At 31.8% G+C, this 24425-nt stretch overlaps 2 protein-coding genes and 1 long non-coding RNA gene across 5 annotated transcripts; 1 reads left to right on the top strand and 2 right to left on the bottom strand.

The window, feature by feature from the left end:
- Positions 1-592: 592 nt before the first annotated feature.
- Positions 593-1804, bottom strand: LOC108458985 (uncharacterized). Its single transcript, XM_017758363.2, has 2 exons — positions 1549-1804; positions 593-1469 (listed from the first exon to the last, which is right to left on the bottom strand). Exons 1-2 carry the CDS (start codon positions 1649-1651, stop codon positions 1015-1017), a joined length of 558 nt encoding a protein of 185 aa, XP_017613852.1. The 5' UTR covers positions 1652-1804; the 3' UTR covers positions 593-1014.
- Positions 1805-7325: 5521 nt separating this feature from the next.
- LOC108460451 (polyadenylate-binding protein-interacting protein 3-like) lies at positions 7326-16348 on the bottom strand. 2 transcript variants are annotated; one of them, XM_017759945.2, is made up of 16 exons: positions 15928-16348; positions 15578-15631; positions 13337-13492; positions 13108-13269; positions 12853-12989; positions 12455-12645; positions 11697-11874; positions 11387-11599; positions 10237-10364; positions 10005-10074; positions 9786-9819; positions 9318-9640; positions 9008-9151; positions 8160-8258; positions 8016-8066; positions 7326-7869 (listed from the first exon to the last, which is right to left on the bottom strand). In XM_017759945.2, exons 3-16 carry the CDS (start codon positions 13473-13475, stop codon positions 7840-7842), a joined length of 1899 nt encoding a protein of 632 aa, XP_017615434.1. In that variant the 5' UTR covers positions 13476-13492; positions 15578-15631; positions 15928-16348; the 3' UTR covers positions 7326-7839. The 2 variants fall into 2 exon arrangements, with proteins under 2 accessions (XP_017615434.1, XP_052882913.1); XM_053026953.1 differs by having other exon boundaries at positions 16268-16345.
- Positions 16349-20634: 4286 nt separating this feature from the next.
- Positions 20635-23039, top strand: LOC128291815 (uncharacterized). Of its 2 annotated transcripts, XR_008281742.1 has the most exons (3): positions 20635-20705; positions 21169-21252; positions 22685-23039. It is a non-coding gene; the product is annotated as an uncharacterized LOC128291815 (long non-coding RNA). The 2 variants fall into 2 exon arrangements; XR_008281741.1 differs by lacking the exon at positions 22685-23039 and having other exon boundaries at positions 21169-21369.
- Positions 23040-24425: the final 1386 nt, after the last annotated feature.

Below are 24425 nucleotides of genomic sequence, written 5' to 3' on the forward strand. Positions count from 1 at the left end.
TTGGGCCCCAGGTAAAATTTGGGTCTTACAACATAAATCTACTGAATTAGAGTTAAATCTAATAGAAGAATCCATAACACGAGTTAGAGTCAATTTCTCTTACACTCGAAAGAGATATTAACATAATTTACGAATTTCTACGGATCAAGATATTAAGTAAAGAAATTGCGTAATTTAGATTAATAGTAACAGATGAAATCTATATGAATCCTTTCTTGGGTATTGTTTCGCTTTTTTATTGTTAATCAATTATTTTCCTGATTTGTTATTTGTCGTGTTCGTTAGTTAAGTTTAGTTTTTAATCACTCAAATTATTCGGTTAAATAATAGAATGGCGATAATTACTAGTATTTTTAGTATTCGTGGAAGCGATATCTTTGTTCACCATAGCTATACTATTAACTGATACGTGCACTTAATTTAGTCAAATTTTTAGTTAATTCCGTGGACATCAATTTTCACATTTTTGCCCCAACACTTTTCACACTCTTACAATTTAATCTATGCCCCAAATTTATTTATCCCAACACACGAGATTTTTCAACTCACTCCGGCATCCAACTATCTTCTCTACTAACACTAATAATTCCTATTTTATTTGCTTCGAAAATTCTAAATTTTATTTCTCAATTTAGTATTGTTCACGACTCGGGGAGTTTTAGAGATATTACAATTGTAATGTAAATCTTTTTAAATAAAACTAGATTGAGTTAATATAGTAGATAAATTGAAAGTTGTATCAAACCGACTAAAAAGATTTCTCAAAATCTTTCCTATTGTACATAGACTAAATTAGGGTTTTTGTAATGCCAAATTAGTGGTATTGACGTGTGTGGGTTTCAATTCTCTTGGTACCATGTCTATGATCCAAACTATGGGTGCAAACTTATCGTCTTATTGGACCCTCAATATATAATTTCTAGGTTTTGATACATAAAGTGAATGGTGAACCTCACTTGCGTGGGCACAGACTAGAGCTAGTGTGACAGACATGTTAATTTACAGAAATCAAACTCAAAATGAAGCCAGTACTTGAAAATCATGAGATGATCTTTGTTGTATTGGTTGCTCGATTATTCCTTGACCTTTGGAGGGTGCTGGATGAGGTGGTGATTGTGCAGCAGCCACGGATTTAAACTCAAAATCTGGAGCCAACGGACTTTGTTGTATCGGCTGCTCAATCGTTCCTTGATGTTTTGATGGTGCTGGATTTGGAGATGGCGGTGATTTTGCGGTCTTTCCGAAGTTAGTAACCATGGAAATTAAACCATTGCATGTACTTCCCACACCACATGGTGTTTCTAGCTTTTGAGATGGAAGAGAATAGGCTGTCACTGGTGGCGATGGAACCACCTTTCCTTTGTCATCACGGTCATCATTCCCGGTTATTTCCATGGCGGTTTCAGTTGAAGTACTTATCCAAATATTCTTCCGTATTATCATCTCCATGAACTTGTCAACTGAATGTTCTGAAAAACAAAAAAGGAATATTTATCAGATTAGCAGTATTGATTCGCAATGTTACCGTAGTTTCTAAATTATTATTACCTGTTGGAAAGGGTCTAGCATGAGCAGTTGTTGGAAGAAAACCCAGAAGAAGCGCTGAACAAGTAAGAAGAAGAGAAGTAGTCGTGATAATTGCAGTAGCCATTGTTAAACCTCAATTATCGATATAAAAAATCAAAGGTCATTACAACCCAATTTATAGGAAAAATTGAAGGATTTCTTTTTCCCAAATATTGGAAATCAGACATGTTGTGTGAAATTGTCAAACACTGATCATCCGACCTTGTCCTGGTCAAATACTGTCTACTGCAAAGACTTCAAGTTTGGTATATGTACACTTATCTTTTGTTGTTTTAGCCTAAGATGAAGCCAAAGGTGTAGGACCTTTAGTAATTCATTTTAGCCCTATTACTAAAATGGAATATTTGCATTTTTGGCTTCTCTTAAGAAATAATAATTCATTTTAAACCATTTTGACACAAAATTTTAACTGGACCCTTAAAGATCAAATTCTTGGCTTCCCCCTTGGTTGCAAATGTGAGTTTGTACGCACTTTCTTTCCACTTTAGAGGTTAGAGGGTTATGGATAGTTTAGACATTTATTTTTTCGAACAAGTTAGTTTAAGCATTATATCATAAAAAAAGGCTAAATATTTAATTGAGTTGTTGTCACGAGTCAATCATGTACTAACTTAATTAAGTAATAACTAAAATACCATTATGGGCAAACTACAAAAATAGTCACTTACGTTTGAAATGTTACGTTTTAGTCACTTACATTATCGTTTTGTTACGAAGTGATTATTCTACCTTTAAACTCCGTTATCTCCTTAACAATAGTCCTATGTGACAGCCCAAATGCATTTTAAATGCCCACTTGATTGTCCAGTTGCTGGAAAGAAAATAAGTTTTTAATTAAATAAATTTACTTTGAACTGCAACGTATGACATTCAAGCTGGCATTTAAAATCCATTTGGACTACCACGTAGGATCATCATTAGGGAGGTAACGCAGCTTAACAGTAGAATGATCACTTTGTAACAAAACGATAACGTAAGTGGTTAAAACGTAACATTTCAAACATAAGTGACTATTTTTATAGTTTACCCTCCCATTATCATACAAACTAAATTATTGTGAAAATGTTATCGTCTTTTAACATCTTTATTTTACCTTTTCTACTAAAGTCTCGTTTATTCTATTTATGTCAATTTATATAAATATATTAATTAATAAAATTAAGAAGGAATGTGAAACAATTTTAAATATTTAAAAAAAAAGGTCATTGAGTCATATGTATTTGTAAAGGAATGAATGATTGTTTTATTGTTTTGTCTGAAAGCTAAAATGGTTGTTTATATGAAATCACCATTGAGAAGTTGATCAAGTCTACTATAAACTGCACCTACTATTACTGAATATTCTTCCTATTGACTACACAAAAATTCTTTGCAGGAACGTGTTGACCTTTTGCAATGCTTGTTTATGTTCCATATTTTACACGTGAAAACGTAGTAAAATTTTTTTTTAAGGAAAAACAAACTTTAAATCAAAGAAAAATATTCGTTTAAATTTCGTTTGTTTCACTGAAAATGGTTTCTAAAAAATAATTTATCTTTTCGGGAAAATTAATATTTTTTAGTACTTTGATGAATTTGTTTAAAATATTTTTTTATTGTTTGGTAAATTTTTTGAAAATATTTTGTAAAATATGAAAAACGAAATATGGTAAAAACATAGAAGCTCCGAAGAATAGTAGAAACGTAGACCAAGGGGTCAGAGACATGCTTAAAAATGTAGAACAATAGAAAAGGACTCAATTTATGAAAAATGTTTCTTTTACAGCAGAGAGGTTGAAGAAAAGATGGTATCATTACCTGAGTTGTTGCCATCAAAGAGGGAGAGGTGACGGTGTTGGAGATGGGTTATTTCTTCTACGGTGAAAACAATGAACAGAGTCTTATCAATTTTGAAAATATTTTATCAAAAAAGATTTGATAAGACATTTTACTGGAATACTGGAGTAAATTTACATTGACTAAAAAATCTTTTACGTTGACCATCCAATTTTATATGAAACAAACATTGAAAAAGGTTTGGTCCGACTTAAAAAATGGGTTTAAAATTTTGTTTAAATTTGGTATGGATAAAAATGTTAAAATATGAGCTCGGCTTGTCCGTATTACTTTTTATATTATTATTATTATTAGATAAAACAAATTTAAAAATATAATACATCAAATACATTAAAACATTAAAATAAATATTTCTCAATAAATTGAAAATAAATTAAAAAGTTATTTATACTTAAATAACACTAAGATAAATGCAATTTAGCAAACAAATGCTTTTAAAATAGTAGCAAACTTAACAATGAAATAGGAGTTATACAATACCCAAACAATAACAACAAAATAGTAACAATGTAATAGCAAAACGATAGCAAAACAGTAAAAACAGTAGCAAGTTTTTTTTTTTTTGTAAATTCGAGTCATGTCAGGCCAGACTTGAGCAAAAAAAAACTTACCCGAGATCCGACCCGTTTAAAAAATGAGCCTCTTTTTTTTTTTTATCCAAATCCATTTATCCGTCTAGTCGTATATAATCTATAATCTATATGTATCATACAATGTATTTCAAGTAAATATTTCACAAATGTCCAAAATTGCCCACGCAACATTACTAATTTACAAGCTAAAACAATGGAAAGCGAACAAACAAGAAGGATGGAGAGAATGGAAAGGATACAATAAGAGTTCAACATTTAACTAGGTTTCATCAGGACATGGGAATGTCATGACAAGAATTTCAACAATATATAGCCAAAATGATGGAGAAGATCATGATGACTCTTACTCGAGGAAAAGAAGCTACAGAAAGGACAATCACTAGGGAAAAACCTTGATCAAATTAATGGAAATATAACAATGAAGATCCAATTTACCCACTTGGGTTTACTCCACCTCTACCTCAAATGGCGCTTAATGCATACTAGTTTAGGATATTACACAACGAAGAAGAACAACCCTATGTTTGCTACTGCATGCTAGCACGATAACAGTCACCAAGCGAATGTCAAATTGCATTGAACCCCAGGGGCAAGCCTCTTTAATCATGTTATCTTTCCTAATCTTGATGACCAGTTAGAGCAAGAAAAATTACCAGCGAACATATTCAAGCAAGAAGAAGACGTGCGAGTAAAGGCAAGAATTAAGCTATCAAGGGCGTGGACTCTTTCGAGAATTTGGATGGAAACGAGTTAAAGCTTGGTCCCAAACAAAAACTTAAGGTCCTTGAATTTGAAAATATTATAGGAGCAAATTCTTGATGACTCACTGTTAGGCATTTGTGTTTAAGTGTTGTAATTTCATCATGTTTGATCATTTATAGGAGCTTTTTAACTAATTATCAATGGAAATGAAATAAATCTCATTCATATTTCTTTGTTAGAATATCTATAATTAGTGTGCAAGTCAGACAAACATGGCTCATTGATTACTTAAGTTAAACATGCAAATGAAATATTGCATAAAAACGATCTTTTGTATACGAAAGACTTAATCATGAGATGATTATTATTCATTTGTCACCTTGTTTTATTAATAAGTTCATCCGGTCTTTGTTTTTGTTTATTAAATAATTTGAATAATAATAACATCCAAAAAATAGTATGACTATTCTGAATTGTCTTTGGCCAAGAATTATTGTTGGTTGAGGCAATAATAATACATTGAGACTAGTATATGATTAAGTAATGACAAGGCGTTGCCATTAATATTAGATGCCAAATCAAATGCATGTGTACAAATTAGAGAACAATGCAATGGACCCACCAACCATAAGAATGCTTTTGGATTATTACATGAAAGCCACTACAATTCTCATAGTGATAATGGTGTATGTTATCCTTAAACTTGAAGTCATCATAGTTCTAAGCATAAGGAGTGGTAGATTTTGATTTAGTCAAACATCTTCCATAATTGGATGTACTATAAAGGCCATTGTTCGGTATACCTTACATAATGTGAGTGATATATTAGGCCTCCTATTAGAAGTTGAATAGAAATACATTGTCGTGCTCAAATGAGTCAATATGAGATATCGAACTCATTTGTATATTAGTCTATTTGAGATTCAAGAAATAAAAAGATTGGACTATGTAAGTGTAATTGTTCTATGACTCGTGTTCAATCTAGATATCATGGGTATAGAGAAAGACTACATAGTAACAATGTCACAAGAAGGTTATGTCAAACCACGACCTTTTGCAACTTAGATAACAGTAATACGTTGCTAAATTTCAGTCACTGTTTATAATATTAGAAATGTTTTAATTTTACTACCAACATTACAAGATTCTATAAGATCACACCTTATAACCAAAACGGTTGGAATTTTAAGAAATATTGAGATCCCATTTACCTTTTTCATAAGTTAAATTAATTATATAAAACGTTCATTTACTTAATTTACTTTGACAAGGCTAAAATTTGTATACAATATATGCATGCTTGACGCATATATTTAAAGGGTTCAATTAAAACCGCGTAAAATATGTTTTAGTGAATTTTTAGTGATTCTAATTGGAGTAAAATATTATTTTACCAAATATTAAGATATTTAATAGTTTCGGTTAAAGAGATTTTTTAAAAAACTTAAAAGGGTGTCATTTTTTAAAAACTTCCTTATCTTTTTTTAAAACGTGTTGAGAGAAACAGCTACAAATCTCCAACATGGACCTAAATAAACTACAATACCATCATCCCATCTCTTAGTTGCAATTCATCTGCTACCACATTAGAAAAGATTTCGAATACAAGAGAAAGGACAGATCAAAAGTTGTTGGAAGGAAATTTTGGTGATAAGTTTGAAATCTGAAAGGTTCATATTTCAGGAAATTTTGTTGATAGTTTTTCCAAAGCAACAGATATGCAGTTGTGTCTGGCTTTTAGGGTTTTAAAGGGACATGAAAATGTGGTTTTGTTTGAAAGTTAAACTTGATGATCATGAAAATCTAAATATGCAAATTTGTTGTTTAGCAAAGTGCATTCTCATTATAGTTTTATAATTTTTAAAGTATGGAAAGCGAGTCCTGCCTCTCTATTTTCCCCATGCAATTCTCATCTCATTTTATTCTATTTGTATGTAATCCTCATGATTGGATTGATAAGATTAAAGATGGACTATCTAAAGATGACAATGAAATGAAGCTTAAAACCTTAGGTTGCCTTCTCATTCTCTCATTGCCTTGAGAGTTTAATGGCTATAACTCCCAAATTTAATTCTCAAAGTTTACACTTTTCTCAATTTAACTCTTTTTTTTTGATTAAATTTAATTTTCAACTTTTAAAAAAAAATTAAATTTGACCATCAATCTTTCAAAAGAATCAAATTGTTATTTTCTAACAAAAATATTGACTAAATCTTTAAATTTTAAATTAACAGCTTACATAGACATCAACGTATACTTCATACCTTTTTTTAAAAAAATTATAAAAATTTATATATTTTTAAAAATTTTGAATATTTTATAGTTTTCTTAATCACTTGTTAATATGACATATAAACAAATAGCACAAATTGTCATGCTAGCATTATTAAAAATTTAATGTTGTCAAATTTAGATAAAAATAATAATGATTAAATTGACAAAAAGAATATAAATATTGATAGCTAAAATTGACATTATACCTATATATTTATATATATTATTCATGTATGTGATGTCATTAAGGATCATATCATATAAAAGATTAATGGATTAAAGTAGACCAAGATGGTGAAATTAATAATTTTAATAAAATTCAACATTCAAAAATTAAGTTTGAAATGCCTTCTAATATTTATTAGATGTTTTAATCAGCCTTATTCAATCAATAGAACGACACTACCTGTCAATAAACTGCATCAATCTCTTTCACTATCAAAATTGTGTAGCCCAGCCCCCCAAGGCGCACACATACATCTCACCAGAAATTTTTTTTTTTTTTTAAGGTACATAGGAGTAGAACGCAACACTATCTTTGCACCACAAAATTGATACAATTCCAGTACTATCAAAGATTAAAAAACTATCCAATCAGACAAAGGTGGAGGTTAGTTAACAAAAGCTAGAAAGTCCAAAGAGTCATGAGGGTTTATAAAATTATCCCCCACAAAACCAGAAAACATCATCCCCATCCCCTATATATATATAGGTTCTTTCTTGGACCGGTAGGACTAGGCTTTGTTTTGTGAAAGAAAAAATTGATCCAAGAAGCCTCCCAAAAAGTTTTTACTCTTTGCGAGAATAGCAAGCAAGCTTCGGAGAAGGATGTCGACACACTTATTATTTAATAATCCCGTCCTTTGTATTGCATTTCCTGCAAATCCGTTAGCTTCAGTTCTATCAAGATCCCAGTTGCCTTGGAAATTTTATAACTTAGTAGAATGCTAACTTAAAAGAGTGTCACAACTATCAAGCCCGAGAAACATAAACCAAATTCCAGGAGTTTTCCGAACCACTTACAGGTTGGCAATACACCACTTGCCGTTGCCCAAGTACCATCTGCTGCCCATACTGCAGTTTTAAAACACCGCATATAAATGATAAATATGAACATTAGGATGGGTCAATGAAGATAATAATAATAATTTAAGGCAAAGGTTGCACCTGAGGTCCATTTGGATGAAAATATGCTTGCGGTGATTGTATTGGTGCCACTTGTGGGTTGAATATAACAGGTTGGTGCCCAGGAAAGGAGGGCCCAATCTGCAAAAGCCATATCATCGAACAACATTTCATAGGTAAACTAAGGAGAATACATTTTGGATTTAAACAGAAAGAAAATCCAAAATGAAATTAAGCACCAGGTGTAAGAATGGATATGACTACTAATAGTAATAGCTAAGATCATAAACCAAAATTTACCCTCATTTACTAAAATATATGTTGCTTCATCAAGTTCCATCCGGTTAAAGACCACAAAATACAAGATAATTTATGTAAAAGTTACAGGTTGTAGCAGATATCCTATGGACCTGGAAAGCAATATCACGCCTGCACAGATACACCTAACCTTAATTCAGCGAGTACTTTTTCCATATTAATTCTAATCAAACAAACTTAACCCCACCTAGACCATCTACCCCCGCAATTGCCCCACAAACATAAAAACCATTGAACCATAAATGCAACAAGGCATGGAAGGATTGGAAAGCTATGTTTCAATTCCTTTTACTGTTTCCCTGAAAGCGTTGTCATGATGCCAGACAAGTGCTATTAAAGAATCAATGCACAGTACCAAAGCTCCCCCTAGTAGCTCAGAGGTCATGTCATAATTCAGAATTCGAGTATTAGCAGATACATAAAACATAAGTAACCAAAGGGAAACATTAGGGAACAAGATTTATTCGTTTCAGTCCATAGCAACATCAGGAGTTTTTAGAATGGTAGACAAATGCACTTCTTGCTTGCAAAGTAGTGTTCATAAAAATTGTAATTACTTTTAAGCAACTTACCCCAAAACTAACAGGCATGTGCATATGTGGTAAAGGAGACATCTGTGTCTGATAGTAGAAAGAACCATCAGACACTGGGGATAGAGGCCTGACAGGTGTCTGAGATGGTGTGAAACTCTTTGCATTAGGGTTGAGTTTGAATTCCTGACAGAATTAAGCATGTTAGACGAGTGAAGTGACAACCAAAAGAAAGTAACAAACCAGATTAAAATCTAAACAAAAGAATACTCAAGACTCGTCAAAGTTCATAACTGTGTACATATTGGAGTCGGTTTATTATGTTAAAGGGGAAAAGTTAAAGATAACAGACCTTTGCGTGGGGATTCAGTGTTGACTTCTCAGAGGACAATGAACCCATCGATGAACTCGGTGATAAGCCAAAGCCACCAGATGCTGAGACAGTACCAACACAATCTGAATTTGATGATGTAGAACTATCAGGTGGTCCATGGGAACTTGCAGAATGCATCTCATCAGTTGCTTTGCTAGAAGCTGGACCTTCCGAGAGTTTACCTGAAGAACTTGGCTTTTCACTAACCTTTGACAAAGCATTAGATGGAGCATTAGTAGGATTTGCGGATCGTCTAGCTTTATCAGACCCATCAATTTTGTCATTCAATAATGACCCAGAATCTGGCATTAAAATTTGCTGTCAGTGCATTAAAATAATTAGCTGTAGCAGCAAGACTATGTGCAATTGAATGTGGCGTAACATGACAAAAAAGACGATTGCAATTGTTTAAGAACACCAAGCACCTAGATAGTAAATCACACTCACCAACAGATTTTGACAATTGCAAGTCCTCAGATGGCTCCATTAATATGAACAGGAATTCAAACAGAAAACATACATGTTAGAAGCGTATAGACTAAAACTAGAAGCATAGAACAGGGAACTCCAGTGGAGATATAAATCAGATATGGAAGTTAAAGCAACAAAACAAGGCGCTCCACGTTCATTCTACAAGATTTGCTTATCTATGGAAAATCAACTTACAGACTGCTTTTCTGGAAACTCATTACCATCACTGCTTCCACCATGTTCACCAAGCAACTTGTCTCGGATCCTACATGAAGTGTTTAAATCAGGAAATATAAAGAGCTAATACAACACATATCCTTAAACTAACTACTTTTAATATTGCTTTAAACAAACAGAAACAAGGAATCAGAATCTAATCAGAAAACATAAATCAGGCTGGCATGTCCAGCGGAAAAAGATAAAATACCTGCTTTCACTGGCAGATACAGAGAAACTTTTAGAAGGGAGTTCAGATGCTAACTGTCTCGCCTGATCATTAGGTCGAGAGCAATTCAAATCTTCACTAATGGCTGCCTGGGAAGATGGTGCATCATCCTACAAAAGAAAAACAAAAATATAAAGGGAGTATGTTATAACAGGGAAGGGTCACACAAAGAAGTAAAAACAAGCACAGCCAGTGGAAATAGAAGTATCTTTTTTATACCACTTTGCTCCTGACATGCAACAACTATCAGGAAGGTATAAAAAAAATCTTTCACTATTGTCCAACCTTAAAATTGAAATAACCATCAAAGTGCAGAGAGAGAATATTATAGTTAGGGAAAGCTATGATGAAAGACAAGTTTTGAGAAGAAAAACTTAACAATAGTGGCACAGTTAAGCCAGTACCCAAAAGTTGAAGTAAATTCTTTAGCCACAAGATCCATTGCACAAAATTAATCAACCTTGCACAAGAGTATTATTTGAGTAAAGAACAATTAGGAAGATATATTGCTCACCATAAGATCCAATAATTTATTTTCTTCATGAAAAAAATCAAAATTCAGGATAGTTCTAGTCTTATTATTTTCGTTACACTCCTTCAGAGTATTGGCAGTGCAAACCTATTTAACACCCATATATTCCTTTCCATGCAAAAGAAAACATTTTTGCCGAAAAGTGGAGCTTGAACACAAATCCTGGGCAACATGGAACAGAATAACCATTCCTCTAGCTATATCTACCCTCAACATAACATAATATTCATAAAAAATAGAAAGAAATGTAATTGAAGCTCAAATTTCCAGATCATAGAACAAGCCGTTATGCTTACATTAAGAATATATGTTTTTACAACATTTATAGCCCCTAAACTTAATAAAATATATACAGAATTCATTGAGTAAGAATTCATTTGAAAAGGCACAGTGCATTAGAATATAATAATCTCCTAGAGAACAGATAAGCTAAGGTCAAATTGTTATCTTACGTGTATAATCTCAAGCAAAAGTAGCCTGAAAATGAAATATACACAACCTAAAAATGGTCAAAATTTTAGGCACGACTAATCATAATATGGATTTGCATTCAAAAAAGAAATAACTAGAATAGCTCAAATTCCAGAGGTCGATAACTACCACTAAGGAAGAGCTTGATGGCATTCGAACTCCATCAGCGCTTCTACTAAGAGAATCATATGAATCTCCAAATGTCTCAATATTGTGGGAATCCAACAAAATGTCCTCGTCTTCCTCATAACCACTATCATCAACCCCTCTACCCCTGTAGACCGACGAATATCTCATCTCCTCATCAATATCAAAATCATCATGAAGATCAACGCCTCTCTCCTATCAAAAATTCAATATGAAAGCATGAGGAAACTTCAGAGAAAATAACAAAGAAAGAACCTTAAGAGGCAAACAATGGATATTAGGAAAATCCTACCTCAGCTAAATGAAGGTCTTGGGTGTCCTCACCCTCGATCTCTCTTGCTATTCTCATTGCTTCCTTCTCCAATTCCCTCGTCTGAGGACCTCTCTCGAGTTTTGTCGTGTAAAGTTCCTCATTGAAAGTACTTTTTACACCAAATAGTTTTTGATTGGTTTCAAACTGATCCCAGTTCCTAATAGTACAAGTACATATATCAAGACAATGCTAATCTGACAAAGCACAACATTAAAGATATCAAGTGAAAAAGTAAATAAAAGCAACACATAATGACAATCAAATGTCAAGCTTTCAGCAAAATACTAGCATCTCCTTTCTACCTACCCCTGGCAACTAAATCAGACTCTAATTATCAAGAATATAAAGAATATAAAATTTCTTGACAAACTAGATTACCATAACAAACTTTAAGGCTCAAACATCATCTCCATATCAAACTTATGTTGCATAAATAATTATCGAAATAGAATGCTTTTTCTCATATCCTTAATTCTTTCAATAAGAAAGCCAATAAACAACATTTATCCGAGTACTATCTCATCCGAAATTCCTAACATCTTTTCTCCCAAGCAATTTATTGAAGGGAATAACAAGCAAGAGAATTAAAAACAAAGATATCGAGTCTGATATATAGAACCCAGAGACCGCAATATAAATAATACACACAATTTCAGTCAAGTGGGATGAAGTAATTAAGCTCTGGAACCATAAAACTATTGTAAGACATTTTTGAAAGGAGAGAACTTTATCACAACCTATTCCATGGTCCATCAAAAATATTTTCTAGCTCAGGACACTGCAGATCATCTTCGTCAGGAACCCAGGGCTCCAATTCCCTCTCAACCTCAACATGTCGGGACTGTGATATTGCAGAATCTATCAAAATCTCCTGATATTTTTCATTTTGGGGATCACTTGCAAATCCATCCCTGGTTACAGCCACATCCTGGAATCATTTTTAAATAGCCAAATTAGTAATACCAAAATGAAAGATGAAATAAGTCACATTTACCAAGTTTCAAGTACCATTCACAATTATCCAACTGAAACAAACTCTTTAACCGTATGAAAGTCCCACGCAGACTTGAACTTTTATCTTTCACTAGTAACTGGACTAGGGATGGAACTCCAAAGAAAAGAAAATCAGCCAAACCTTTGCTATAATTTGCACAAGTTCTTTGTCAGGTATAATTAAAATCTTTGAGGGTGCCTTGCTAACAAACTCTGTAGTAGACTTGTAACCACACAAAGTACCATCTTTTATCAAGCGAGCCATTTTCAAGATGATTCCTAAATAAGCAAGTGGATGTCAAGATTATTTGTTTTATTTCAAAGGGAACCACGGCCAATTTGCAATGCTAATTACATATGCATAATTAGTACAAAGAAAACAGATAACGGACCATACCAAAATCATTTTCTGCATCAGTTGCATGAAATATTCCAGTGTAAATTGATCCGCTTTTCACATGGACTTCCACCGGATGCCCAATAAGACATGTTGTCAGATAAACTAACCGATCACGGGAAAAACTCTCATTACCTACAGTCTTCCCAGCAGCCAGTGCACCTATACCAAGTAGTATTAGATGAAGGGTAAATTTCAATAAGAGATATTCAGATTAGAAAATGTTCACCTGTAGTTTGTATTCTGCCTTGATTGGATTTTCCCAGCTGCATCTTATTCTCCAACCTAGCCCCAACCTCTCTATCACCCCTTTGACGGCCAAATCCATTAGCAGAAGATTTTGGAAACACAACTTGTTGCATATTCATCTCAGAAGAAAAAGAACCTGAAGGAAAAGCTCTTAATGAATTCAATAATCCCAAAATCCAATTCTAAAACACTAGCACTTAATTTTTCAACTTAAGTATTAAGAAACCTAAAACCATTAAATACAAAATTGCACCAATAAAAGAGCATATCTCCCCTATCTCTTAATTGTTCAATAAAACCCATGTATAAAAGCATTCGCATTTATATAATGAAAAAGGTGCCTTTACTAGGCAGCCATACCAGTGCTAAAATTTCTTGTTTCTCTATCAGTCAATCTCATTCACCATAAAAGTTTATCTTTAAGACTGTATTGAGCTTTCAACAATAAATCAAATACTTTATCCATATATTGTTAATCCAAAACTTTCAGACTAGAAATGTAACTTAAACCTCATGGGGTAACAACAATTAAAGGACCATCTCAATGAATTCTGCTTGTTATATGTTTACAATGTAGAATTCTCATCGTGTATTCAAAAGACAAAGTCCAATCCTGATCTTCGTGAAGAAGTTCAAAGAAATATATAACAAATCTTAGCCTACAAGTGAACCCCAACAGCTTTAGGCATCAAAGTGACAAAGCTGCTAAAGCAGAAATTATTATATTTTCTAGCCTAGCAAAGGTTTTCGTCTTTTAGATCACTTGAACAAAATCCAAATGCGAAATACAGCAATCAAGAGAAATCAAGGTTAGCATATGAAGCCAGAAATTGGTTGAGAATAGAACAGAAATGATGCAACCAAAACCTCACAAAATCAGCAGGGCTCTTAATCAACTTGTGAAGGATACCAGACCACATATTTTAACAATACTCATGCTTGAAATGATTAAGTGCACAAAACTTTTGTGGTTCAAAATTTCAAAAATATTTGGCCTTAGAGACAAATGCATGTTCCCTAACCAAATGATGATCAAAATGTCAAAACTAGGCGACATACAGCCTAAATGGAGATAATATTTGCCATCCTTTAGTTAGAAGTTGACAGACTGCACAGCCATTAGCAATTAGCTAGAAATATAGCTTCCAAAAACATGTGCACCTATAGCAGCAAGTTGAACTTAACCAACATCAACATTTGAAATCTTATGTCTAAGGAAGTTATTAGAACTGCTATAACTATAAACCAGGGATTTAAATTGCAGTTGCAGTCGCATTTTCAGACATGTCGCATTTATCACTATTGCAGGTCTGAGGTTATCACTATCATTACGCTAACTGCCGTCGTGAATTTTTTTTTAATTTATGCATTATTTATTGTAAAATTTAATAATCATACAATCATAAAAGTACTTTATTTCATAATTTTAAAATATTTTATGATATTCTATGATATTTTATTTGATTTAATATTTTTATATACTAACATAAATAAACATGAAAATGAATTGAGTTCTTTTGAAATTTATACTATCTAAATAATTCTAAAATATTATATTATATTTTACATATATAAAAATATAAATATGCCTACCATCCTTAAAATAAATATAAAAATACATAAAAATAGAACCATTAAGATTTTGTAAATATTATAACCCTTTCTTTCTATTTTCTTTTCTTTCTTTTCTTCCTCTTTTTCCCCTCAGGCCTGAACTTTCTATTTCATTCTAGGTTTTTTCTAACATGTGTCCCTAAAAGACTAAAGCACAAAACACCTAAATCTTTCCATGTAACATTAATTTCTTTATTTTCTGTAATTCATTTCATTTTTTACTTTGCATTTATCTTCTTCAACTTCTCTCTATCTTATTGCTAAGAGGACTCTAACAGCAGCACTCTCTCTGCGCTTTATTTTCTTTTGTAGTTTAACATTCAGAATTAGCCTGAAAACGGGAATAGTGGGCTGTGATTGCCGGTGTTCACCGCCATTTGCAGCTACTGTTTTGATTTAAATTCACAACCACTTTGGCAAGTGGTGGCCTCTATACCACTATTTAGGCGCGCTATTTGAAACCCTGACTATAACCTCTTCAATATAAACAAATAAAACTATTATAAACACCAAGTCCAATCAAGACTTTACTACTTAAAACAAAACTAGCCCCATTCAATAACCTGAAGAACTTAACAGCCTACTCCAGAGGAAACAAGATAGCTACCTTTTTTATCAGTGACACCGGCAAAATCTTCTACAGAATCTTGATAAAATATACCTGCATCACAAAGAATTACCGAAAATCAAAGATCAAAGTCAGAAACGCAAATTGTGTCAACTAAGAAATCAAAGAAAATCAAATCCAGGTAAGATATAAGCATCAACACAGAGTTAAAAGAATATAAATATTACATACAAAAAATTACTGAAATAGAGAATTTTCACATCTAAAACCCTATATAATAGCAGCCAAGATTAAGCATAGAACTGCTAAAAGCATTCGCATTAAAAAAATCAACAAGAGATAGAAAAAAAACTATAATAAAACAAATTAGAGAGAAATAAAAAGAAAACCTTAAAAGAGAGATAGGAAATAGTATCCTTAATTTATTAGGTTTAATTAATCGGCAATTTTGGTTGGAAAACGATGATTATCAGAGTTAGGAGGAATGGGACTTGGACTCAGTGAGTTAGGGCTAACATGTAGGGTTTTAAAAGAAAAATAAAGAAAGAAGAGATAGATCGAAGCTGGAGAGTAAGGAAGAGAGGGCTAGCGCTTGTGATCGAGAGAACAACTGGAGAGAGTTTCAGATATTATTAGATTTTGATTTTCAAGAGAAAAGGGGTGAAAATTAATAAAAGAAATATATGCAGTATGCATTTACGAGGGGAAAGCGGTGAGGGTTCTCTCTACCCGGCTGTATTAACGACGTAAATCGGCCCCTGTATTTAGGGCAGATTACATTTCGGCCCTCTACTGAAAAAAAATAGGCAAATTAGCCCTTTATACATTTCGAAATGTGTAAATTTTATATATTAAATAATAAAGCGGAACATTAACTTAAATGATTAATTGTTAATTTGGTCCCTAAACTATAACTAAAATATCATTTTAATTTTTTAAAATTAATAGAGGGGCCAATTTACACGTTTTAAAATGTATAAAAATTAATTTATCCATTTTTTAGTAAAAAAGTCAAAATACATTCTACTGCTAAATACGGGGATTTCTCTGATACTTTTACAGGCATAAATTCTATACTCCTACAGTTTTGCCTTATTTTATGGTAGATCACCTGTTGATTATTCAAAAATTAGTTTTGTATCCCATTGCAGGACTGTATTTTCTAAATTTATTATTATTTAAATAATAATATATTAATTAAATTTATTGATAAAACCATATTTGAATTATTTTGTATTTTAGTAAATTATAGAATTAGTCATGCAATTATAAGTATGTTTCTATTTTGGTCACCAAATTATAAAAAATTTCAATTTCGTCACTAATGTTTTAGATCATTTTGTTTTGCTCACTATTTGTTAAATGGTTAACGAAAGTGAAGATGTGACTTTTTTAACTAATATAATAGCTTATTTAATCTTCAATACTTACACATCCTATCAATTTGATCTTAATTCTAATTCAATAAACCTTTACATTTATAAATTCTATCAATTTGATCCTTAAACATATATAATTAAATATAGGATAAACTACATAAATAGTCACTCGACTATTAATAATTTTTAGTTAAGTCACTCTACTTTAAAAAATTATAAAATATGATTCAAATCAATTTTATTTTGACTCCATTTCCGTTAAATCACTAACGCCACCCATTAAGTACATGACATAAATTTTTAAACATAAAATAAAAATACAAGTTCCATATAAATTATTGGAAAAATAAAATAAAATCCAAAATTCACCGTTGTGGGTCCTTTAAAACCTTGAAAAATTGAAGCTTCAACTTCATCTCCTTCTATTGTAGAAACCAGAATGTCGAATTCCACGACAACAAACCCCAAGGCTTGACCCTTACCATCGAAGAGGCCCAAAAATTGCCATCCGCCTCGACGAATTCCCCGTCCGAGGAAATGACTAAGGCTAAACCATCATCGATGAACGATGGTTAAACTCAATTGATAGAATTTGTAAATATAAAGGGATAAATTTATTGATTATTTAGAATTAGAATTAAATTAATAGAATGTATAAGTATTAAGGACTAAATATGCTATTATACCAGTTATAAAAGGTCACATCATCACTTCTCTCGTCCATTTAATAGAGAGTGACCAAAATAAAAAAATTTAAAACTTTAGTGACGAAATTAAAATTTTATAATTTGGTGATCAAAATAGAAATATATTAATTGTTGAGTAACTAATTCTATAATTTACCTTTTATATTTTATAGAATTATGTAAATAATATAATAAAGATATTTATAATAAATAGTAAATATTATTCTGTCTTATATATTTAAAATGTTTATTAAAAATTTAATGTAATTTAAAAAATTTATAATTAATTTTAAGTTTAAAATAAATACTTAATTAGATAAAAATAAATTTAAAAATTAGATAAACTTTTAACTTGATAAAAAAATTTTCCATTTAATTTAAAATTAAATAATTTTATTTATTACATTATATATTTATATTATATACTAGCATTATTTTTGAATTTTATATGTAAAGTAAATAGATAAATAGATAAATAAAAATTTAAAATATGTTAATTTTTCCATTTAATTTATTTAAATAAATGAAACAAATGGAAAAGCATGAAAAGATTAAAAAGAAAACAAAAGAGTTAAAAGTGAAAATATTTTTCTAAAAATTATGTTATAATCATCGAACCACCGTCCATCACACACTTTCCAATTCGATTCATGTGGTTTTTATAATGGGATAACTTCATGATCAGTCCTCCATAGTTTCTGTTCTATGCGGTTAAGCCCTCACTTTTAGTTTTATTTATTAAGTTCAATAATTATTTCAATATTAACATTCAATTTTAAAACGATATAAACAATATTATTTTTTTCATTATAAATTTTTAAACAATTATTAAACTTGCCAATATTTCACTAAATTATACCAAATGTATATAAAATGTCAATATATTTTAAAATATTCTTATGTCATTCTAGTTGAAATAAGCATGCATTTTTAAGCTATTTCTCATATTAATTAATTATTAGTTTTATTTTATAAAATTGAACTTATACAATACTTTGAAAGGTCTATTAAAGGCATAGATTGAAGATATGTAACATTGATATAATGAGTCTACGTGTGTTTAGGCTTGGATAGGATTTATGGAGACGAAAAAGTGTACAAAAAGGATAAAACGTGAAGTATGGGGGTGTTAGAATTGGCACTCTGATCGCTTAACAATGCTTAATTTAGTAAAAGATTTATGGTTGCAGGGGGAGTTAAAAGTATAAGGTTAGTAAATGAAGAAGATGAAGAAAATAAAAATCAAGATGAGAATGGGATAACACCTCGTAGTCCTAAACTTAGGACCTAAGCTTTTCTTATTATTAGTTGTTGGTGTAAAGAATGGTTCGACATTGTACTAAGTAGAGTTGGTAGTGCTTGACAATTAGCATGTTTTGTCCTTATTCATATTATAGTCATAACAAGTCTCTCTAAGTTTGAAGTTCGCTATAAAGCGACTAGGTGTGACCAAAACAAACAAAATATACTGCTAAATGAGTAAATTGAGGATGTGGAGAATGTTAGAGGTTTAGTTGTATTCCTCGAGGATTTGTGCTCAACCAATTCTATGGGCGTCGAACTTTGTAATAATATCTTTGGAGAATGTCAAAGATTTAATTGCATCCCTTGAAGGATTTTTTTATCCCCCGAGAGATTTATGTAGAAAACAAGTTGCCTGATGAAGACCTCACAGAAATACTTAAAGTTCAAAAATGTCTTATAAATGTATCAATACCCTAAGGAAGACTTACAACTCTATAAAATAATTGTGATGCTAGATTTAAGTTGTTTGAAGGCCACCTAAGGGACTAAAGATGATCTGTAGGTCTGGATATGACTTAAGGGTCCGGCTATGATCTATGGGTTTGGAATGTCTAAAGATGATCTATGGGTTTGGAAATTACTTGAGGGTTTGAACATTATCTAGGGGATTGGAAACAACTTGAAGGTTTAAAGATGACTTATGGTTTTGAAGATGACATGTAAGAAAACTTGTATATTTGGAAAGTATCCATAATACTTCCGCGGAGATTAAATTTGATGTTAATGTCAATAGATGATTAGTATAACTAATATGAGGGGTCGAGCTATATAGGTTGTCTAACAACATCTCCACCATAAAGGTATATAGTAGGATTATGAGCTATAGAGAGCAAGGTTGTGAGCTATAAAGAAACAAAAAAAAATATATAACTTATGGACTTGTAGGAAGTTGGAATGAACTAACATATGTGCACCCAAAAAAATTATAACATAATTGAAGCTTTAGATAGCTATAGAAAGTAGTACGAAATATCCAGTTCGAAAATGGTTTTCTTGCACAGCGGAAAAAATATAATTTTGAAAATAGAGCCAATTTGTGATATTTATAGCAATAAACCCTTTACAAAAATTGCACCTGTGTTTTTTATTAGACGGATACTTGTCGTTCCCGACTTTCAATCGAACAACCTTCTCCGCTATTCTCGTACCATGAATTGCTTCGAGTGTGAACTCAAACGAATCGAATCAAACACAGAACCCAGAATAATTTTTTACTTGTAGTGTGAAAGTAAAACTTCTCTTAATAGAAATTGACAGAATTTTTATTTTGAAAAATAAAGTTAATACTTAGCGAATAAACTCTCACTATTTTCAGGTAGAATAACTGTAATAGCCCGATTTTGGGTCTAGTCGGAACAGTAGTTTCGGGACCACAAACCTGACGAAAAAAAATTATTTTTATTATATTTTTATAGTCTATAAATTTATGAAAATATTTTGTAAAAATTTCATTCGAAAATTTTGACGTTTGAGCACTCAATTTAGTCAAAAGGACTAAATTGTAAAAAGTGCAAAAGTTGAGTTCTTTATATATGAGGTGCCTAATTGTTATGAGTTTTAAATTGAAAGTCCTTATGTGACAATTATTCCTTTAATAAGTTAGTGAATGGATATTTGTTTGGTATTTTTGAAATTTGGTTGAAATAAAAAGGGTAATTTTGTAAATTAATTAAAATATATTAGACAAATGATAAAAGCTATCATTTTTTTTCATTCTTTCTTCTTCAACCGTGGAAAGAACTGAAAATGGCAGCCATGGATGAGCTCCATTCAGCCAAGCTTCTATGGCTTATATAGGTACGGTTTTTGTCCCGTTTTTAATGATTTTCGTATTTTTGAGATCCCCGAAGCTTAAATTTTCTATTTCTACAAATTGATTGAAGAGAAATTAGAGTTTAAAAATTTACCCATTCATGATATGGTTGTGTTTTGATGATTTATAGTGGATAATGAATGTTTGATGTGTTAAATATGAGTTTTATTCAATGAATTTCGGTAAAAATGTCAAAAAGGGGTTAAATTGTGAAAGTTACAAATTGGTCATAAGTGTGTGAATTAGTGAAAATTTAGAGTTTCCATAGAAGAGAAAAATGTTCAGCATGTCTTAAACCTTATAGAAATTGAATAAAATTAATTTACGAGCATTGGGGCAAAAGTGCAAATATGCAAAAGTTTAGGGTCAAAATGAAAATTTGTAAAATATGATTTTAGACCCATATGAATATTGTGACTGATTGGTAGGCTAAATGTGATGTTATAGATGATGAAAATTGAGACTTGGACCTAGAACGGAAAGAAATCGATTTATGGACGAGTATGTCCTTTTCACCTTTGTGGTATCGAGGTAAGTTCATGTGTAAATAATGTAGCATAATTGTTATTTTTAAGTTATTGATGTTAAATATATGATATGCTGATTTTTATCATGAAATATATGCTTTGTGGTTATTTTCGAATAAAATGCAAGATATGTGTATTATCTGTTAAATATAAAGTGCTACCGAGTATTGGTTTCGGTATTTTACTAAGATGGCAAGGATATGTGTTCGAGGAAAATCCCGTTTGAACCTTAGGAATAGATTAGGATACAAGTGACATGTCACTAGGATGGTTGAGCATCCGAACTCGTCGAGTTGAGTCCGAGTTCACTTATGGATGCGAATGTTCGAACTCGTTGAGTTGAGTCCGAGTTCGTGAGATGTAACTAGGCATCCGAGCTCGTTGAGTTGAGTCCGAGTTCACTTATGGATGCGAACGCCCGAGCTCGTTGAGTTGAGTCCGAGTTCACTTATGGGCGGGTTACATGGTAGCTTGGCTACATATGTGGCACTTATGTGCAAACTTTCCATGTATCCAAATTATATTCCAATGTGTTCAACGGGTAAAATTCTACTCAAATGGAGGAATACTCGAGATGAAAGGGACGTATTGGTAAATGTTGTAAAATGAATACTTTGAACAGGTGTGTACTTAACCCTCGGGTTGAAAACTCGACATAACAACAATATGGTAAGATGGTAAATGAAAATGTGATATGAATGTCTCGGTGATGATTATACAAACGATGTTGTATTAATTTTGTGAACAATGATCATGGATGAGTAATTTAGCCTTGACAGATTTGAGTTACTGCAGTAGTGTAACTTTAATAATACACTAAAAATAGTGGAAAATGAGTTAGAGGCAGAATAAAATATGGGATTAAAGCTTAATGAGTCTATTTTCACATGAAAGAAACAGGGGAAGAAAAAGAATTCCATATTGTGTGATATTTGAATTCTTGTGAAATAGGGTCTGAATGAATTCGAGATCCCTGTTCTGACTTTAGAAATTCACCAAAATTGTACAAAAATTATTAAGAGTCATACCTTATATGAATGGATTCCTTATTGAGTCTATTTTAGGGAAATAAACGACATGGTCGTTGGAATTTTGTACAGGGATAAATTCTGTTTGTAGTACACAGGGTCAGAGTGGTCATACCCTGAAACAGGGATACTTTAACTAATAAACTGTACTATTTGGCTTAACCAAAATTCTGGAAATTTTATGGAAGAAAGGAAAATAAGTCTAGTTTCAGGAAAATTAACGGAACTTAATTCGAGTTTCGTAGCTCCAGATATAAATAATTTAGTGACCGTTGCTCAGAAAGACAGCTTGTAGTGAACTTGAACATATGTTGTAAACATTGATAAAACAAGTTAATGAGTTGCTAATTGTTTTCATATGAACTTACTAAGTGAAAGCTTACCCCCCTTCTTTCCCATGTTTTCTAGAGTTTCCAGGTTAGCTCGGGTTGGAGGTCGTCGAGATATTATCACCCTATCGAGTTAACGTTATCGGAGTAAGTAAACTCAAGTGATTCGAGTCTATGGCATGTATAGGGTTTTAATGTGAGTATGTAATATTATGATTTAGCCAAAGGCATTGGCTTGTTATTAAGGTAGTATTAGTCATGTAAATTGGCCTATGTCGGCTAATGACGTTATAGGCCCATATGATTATTCTTATGCATGTATGTTATTATCTCTTGTGATGTGGCTTACAACATGTATGCCTAGAGATTGAATTGAGATTCATTGATGAGCTAGTAACTAATGCAGGATTAAGTGATTGGTAAATAGTTAATAATGCTTCATGAATGGTTTGTGATGTAATGATAGTTATGTCTAGTATGTGGTAATGATATGGGCAAATTCTATAATATTTATTACATAAGAAAATAACTCGAGCATAACATGTTTGTAGATGTTTAAGAGCTCATTTATGCCACGTTGTATGTTATTGGATAAGTATGTATCTATGCATGTGGTGTGAGAGTGACAAAAGGCTTGATAATTAGACTATTTCTGGCCACACGTCCTGAGCACATGGGTGTGTGAAGCCTTAACGCAAGAGATTTTTCTAAGTTTTTATGAGTTCTCGATTGGGTTCTGAACCGCCTCGAATGCATGTATTGGGCCTCGTAAGCTCGCATAAGGGACAAATTGCATGTGAAAAGAAAAGTTTTTAATTATTTGAGATTTCATGGCCCTGTTTAGTATGGAAGTGTTAGTAAAAGTCAGGTAGCACCTCGAACCCTGTCCCAACGTCGGATGCGGGCGAGGGGTGTTACAATAACAATATCTCAAAGTTGTATATTTAGCCCTGTCGGTGCCAACTATTTTTAAGAAGAATGAGTAAAACACTTGGTGAATTGTAGAAATTTATTTCAAATAGAAAAACAAACTCCTAGTCCGACTAAGATTAGGTGGGGTGAAAACCTAAGTTAAATAAATTAGGGTTTCTCGTCTCTTGCTATAAATATTAGGGGCTTTTGGGCCTCTCCCATATCAGGTCCAATTACAAGTGTTTTCTGGACTTTTAACCCAATATTTTATAATTCGATCCAACTCGATATTTGTTTTTCTATTTTTCAAAATAAACATCTTAAATTAATTTCCCAATTAAATAATTTTCTCAACCCAGTTAAAATCATGATGACTTTACCGTAAAAAATATATGAGAAAATATATTTAATATTTCTACATCCAATAGATTCATTGTGACCAATAAATTTATTTCCATTTTCGAACTTCAATTATTTTTAAAAAACCATAAATTCATTTTCAGATAATTTTCATTTCAATTTAGAAAAATCCACATTCATTTCCAAATGTTTCTCATTTCTCTAACTTTACCATTTCCATTTATTTTTGTTCATTTGATTCAATATTCAATTCATTTATGGTTTCAACGAGATAGAAGAGGGACCATTTGAATATATGTGATTAGGGCTCAAATGATTTATCATTGATTTATAATTAACTTCCAACTTTTTGCCTATTAATTATAAACTCATTTTGTCACGAAGTTATTCCACTTTAGTATCGTGACTGAGCTCTCCCCAACAGCATACCATTACAAAAGCAACTCGATCAGTGCTCGTTCAATGACCTTGTCATAAGTATATTACCCTAATAAGATATCCTTAATATCTTTGGGATAAATCTGTTCTACCAATATGATCTTATTTTG

This window comes from Gossypium arboreum, chromosome 4 (assembly GCF_025698485.1).
Source record: "Gossypium arboreum isolate Shixiya-1 chromosome 4, ASM2569848v2, whole genome shotgun sequence".
NCBI lineage: Eukaryota > Viridiplantae > Streptophyta > Magnoliopsida > Malvales > Malvaceae > Gossypium > Gossypium arboreum.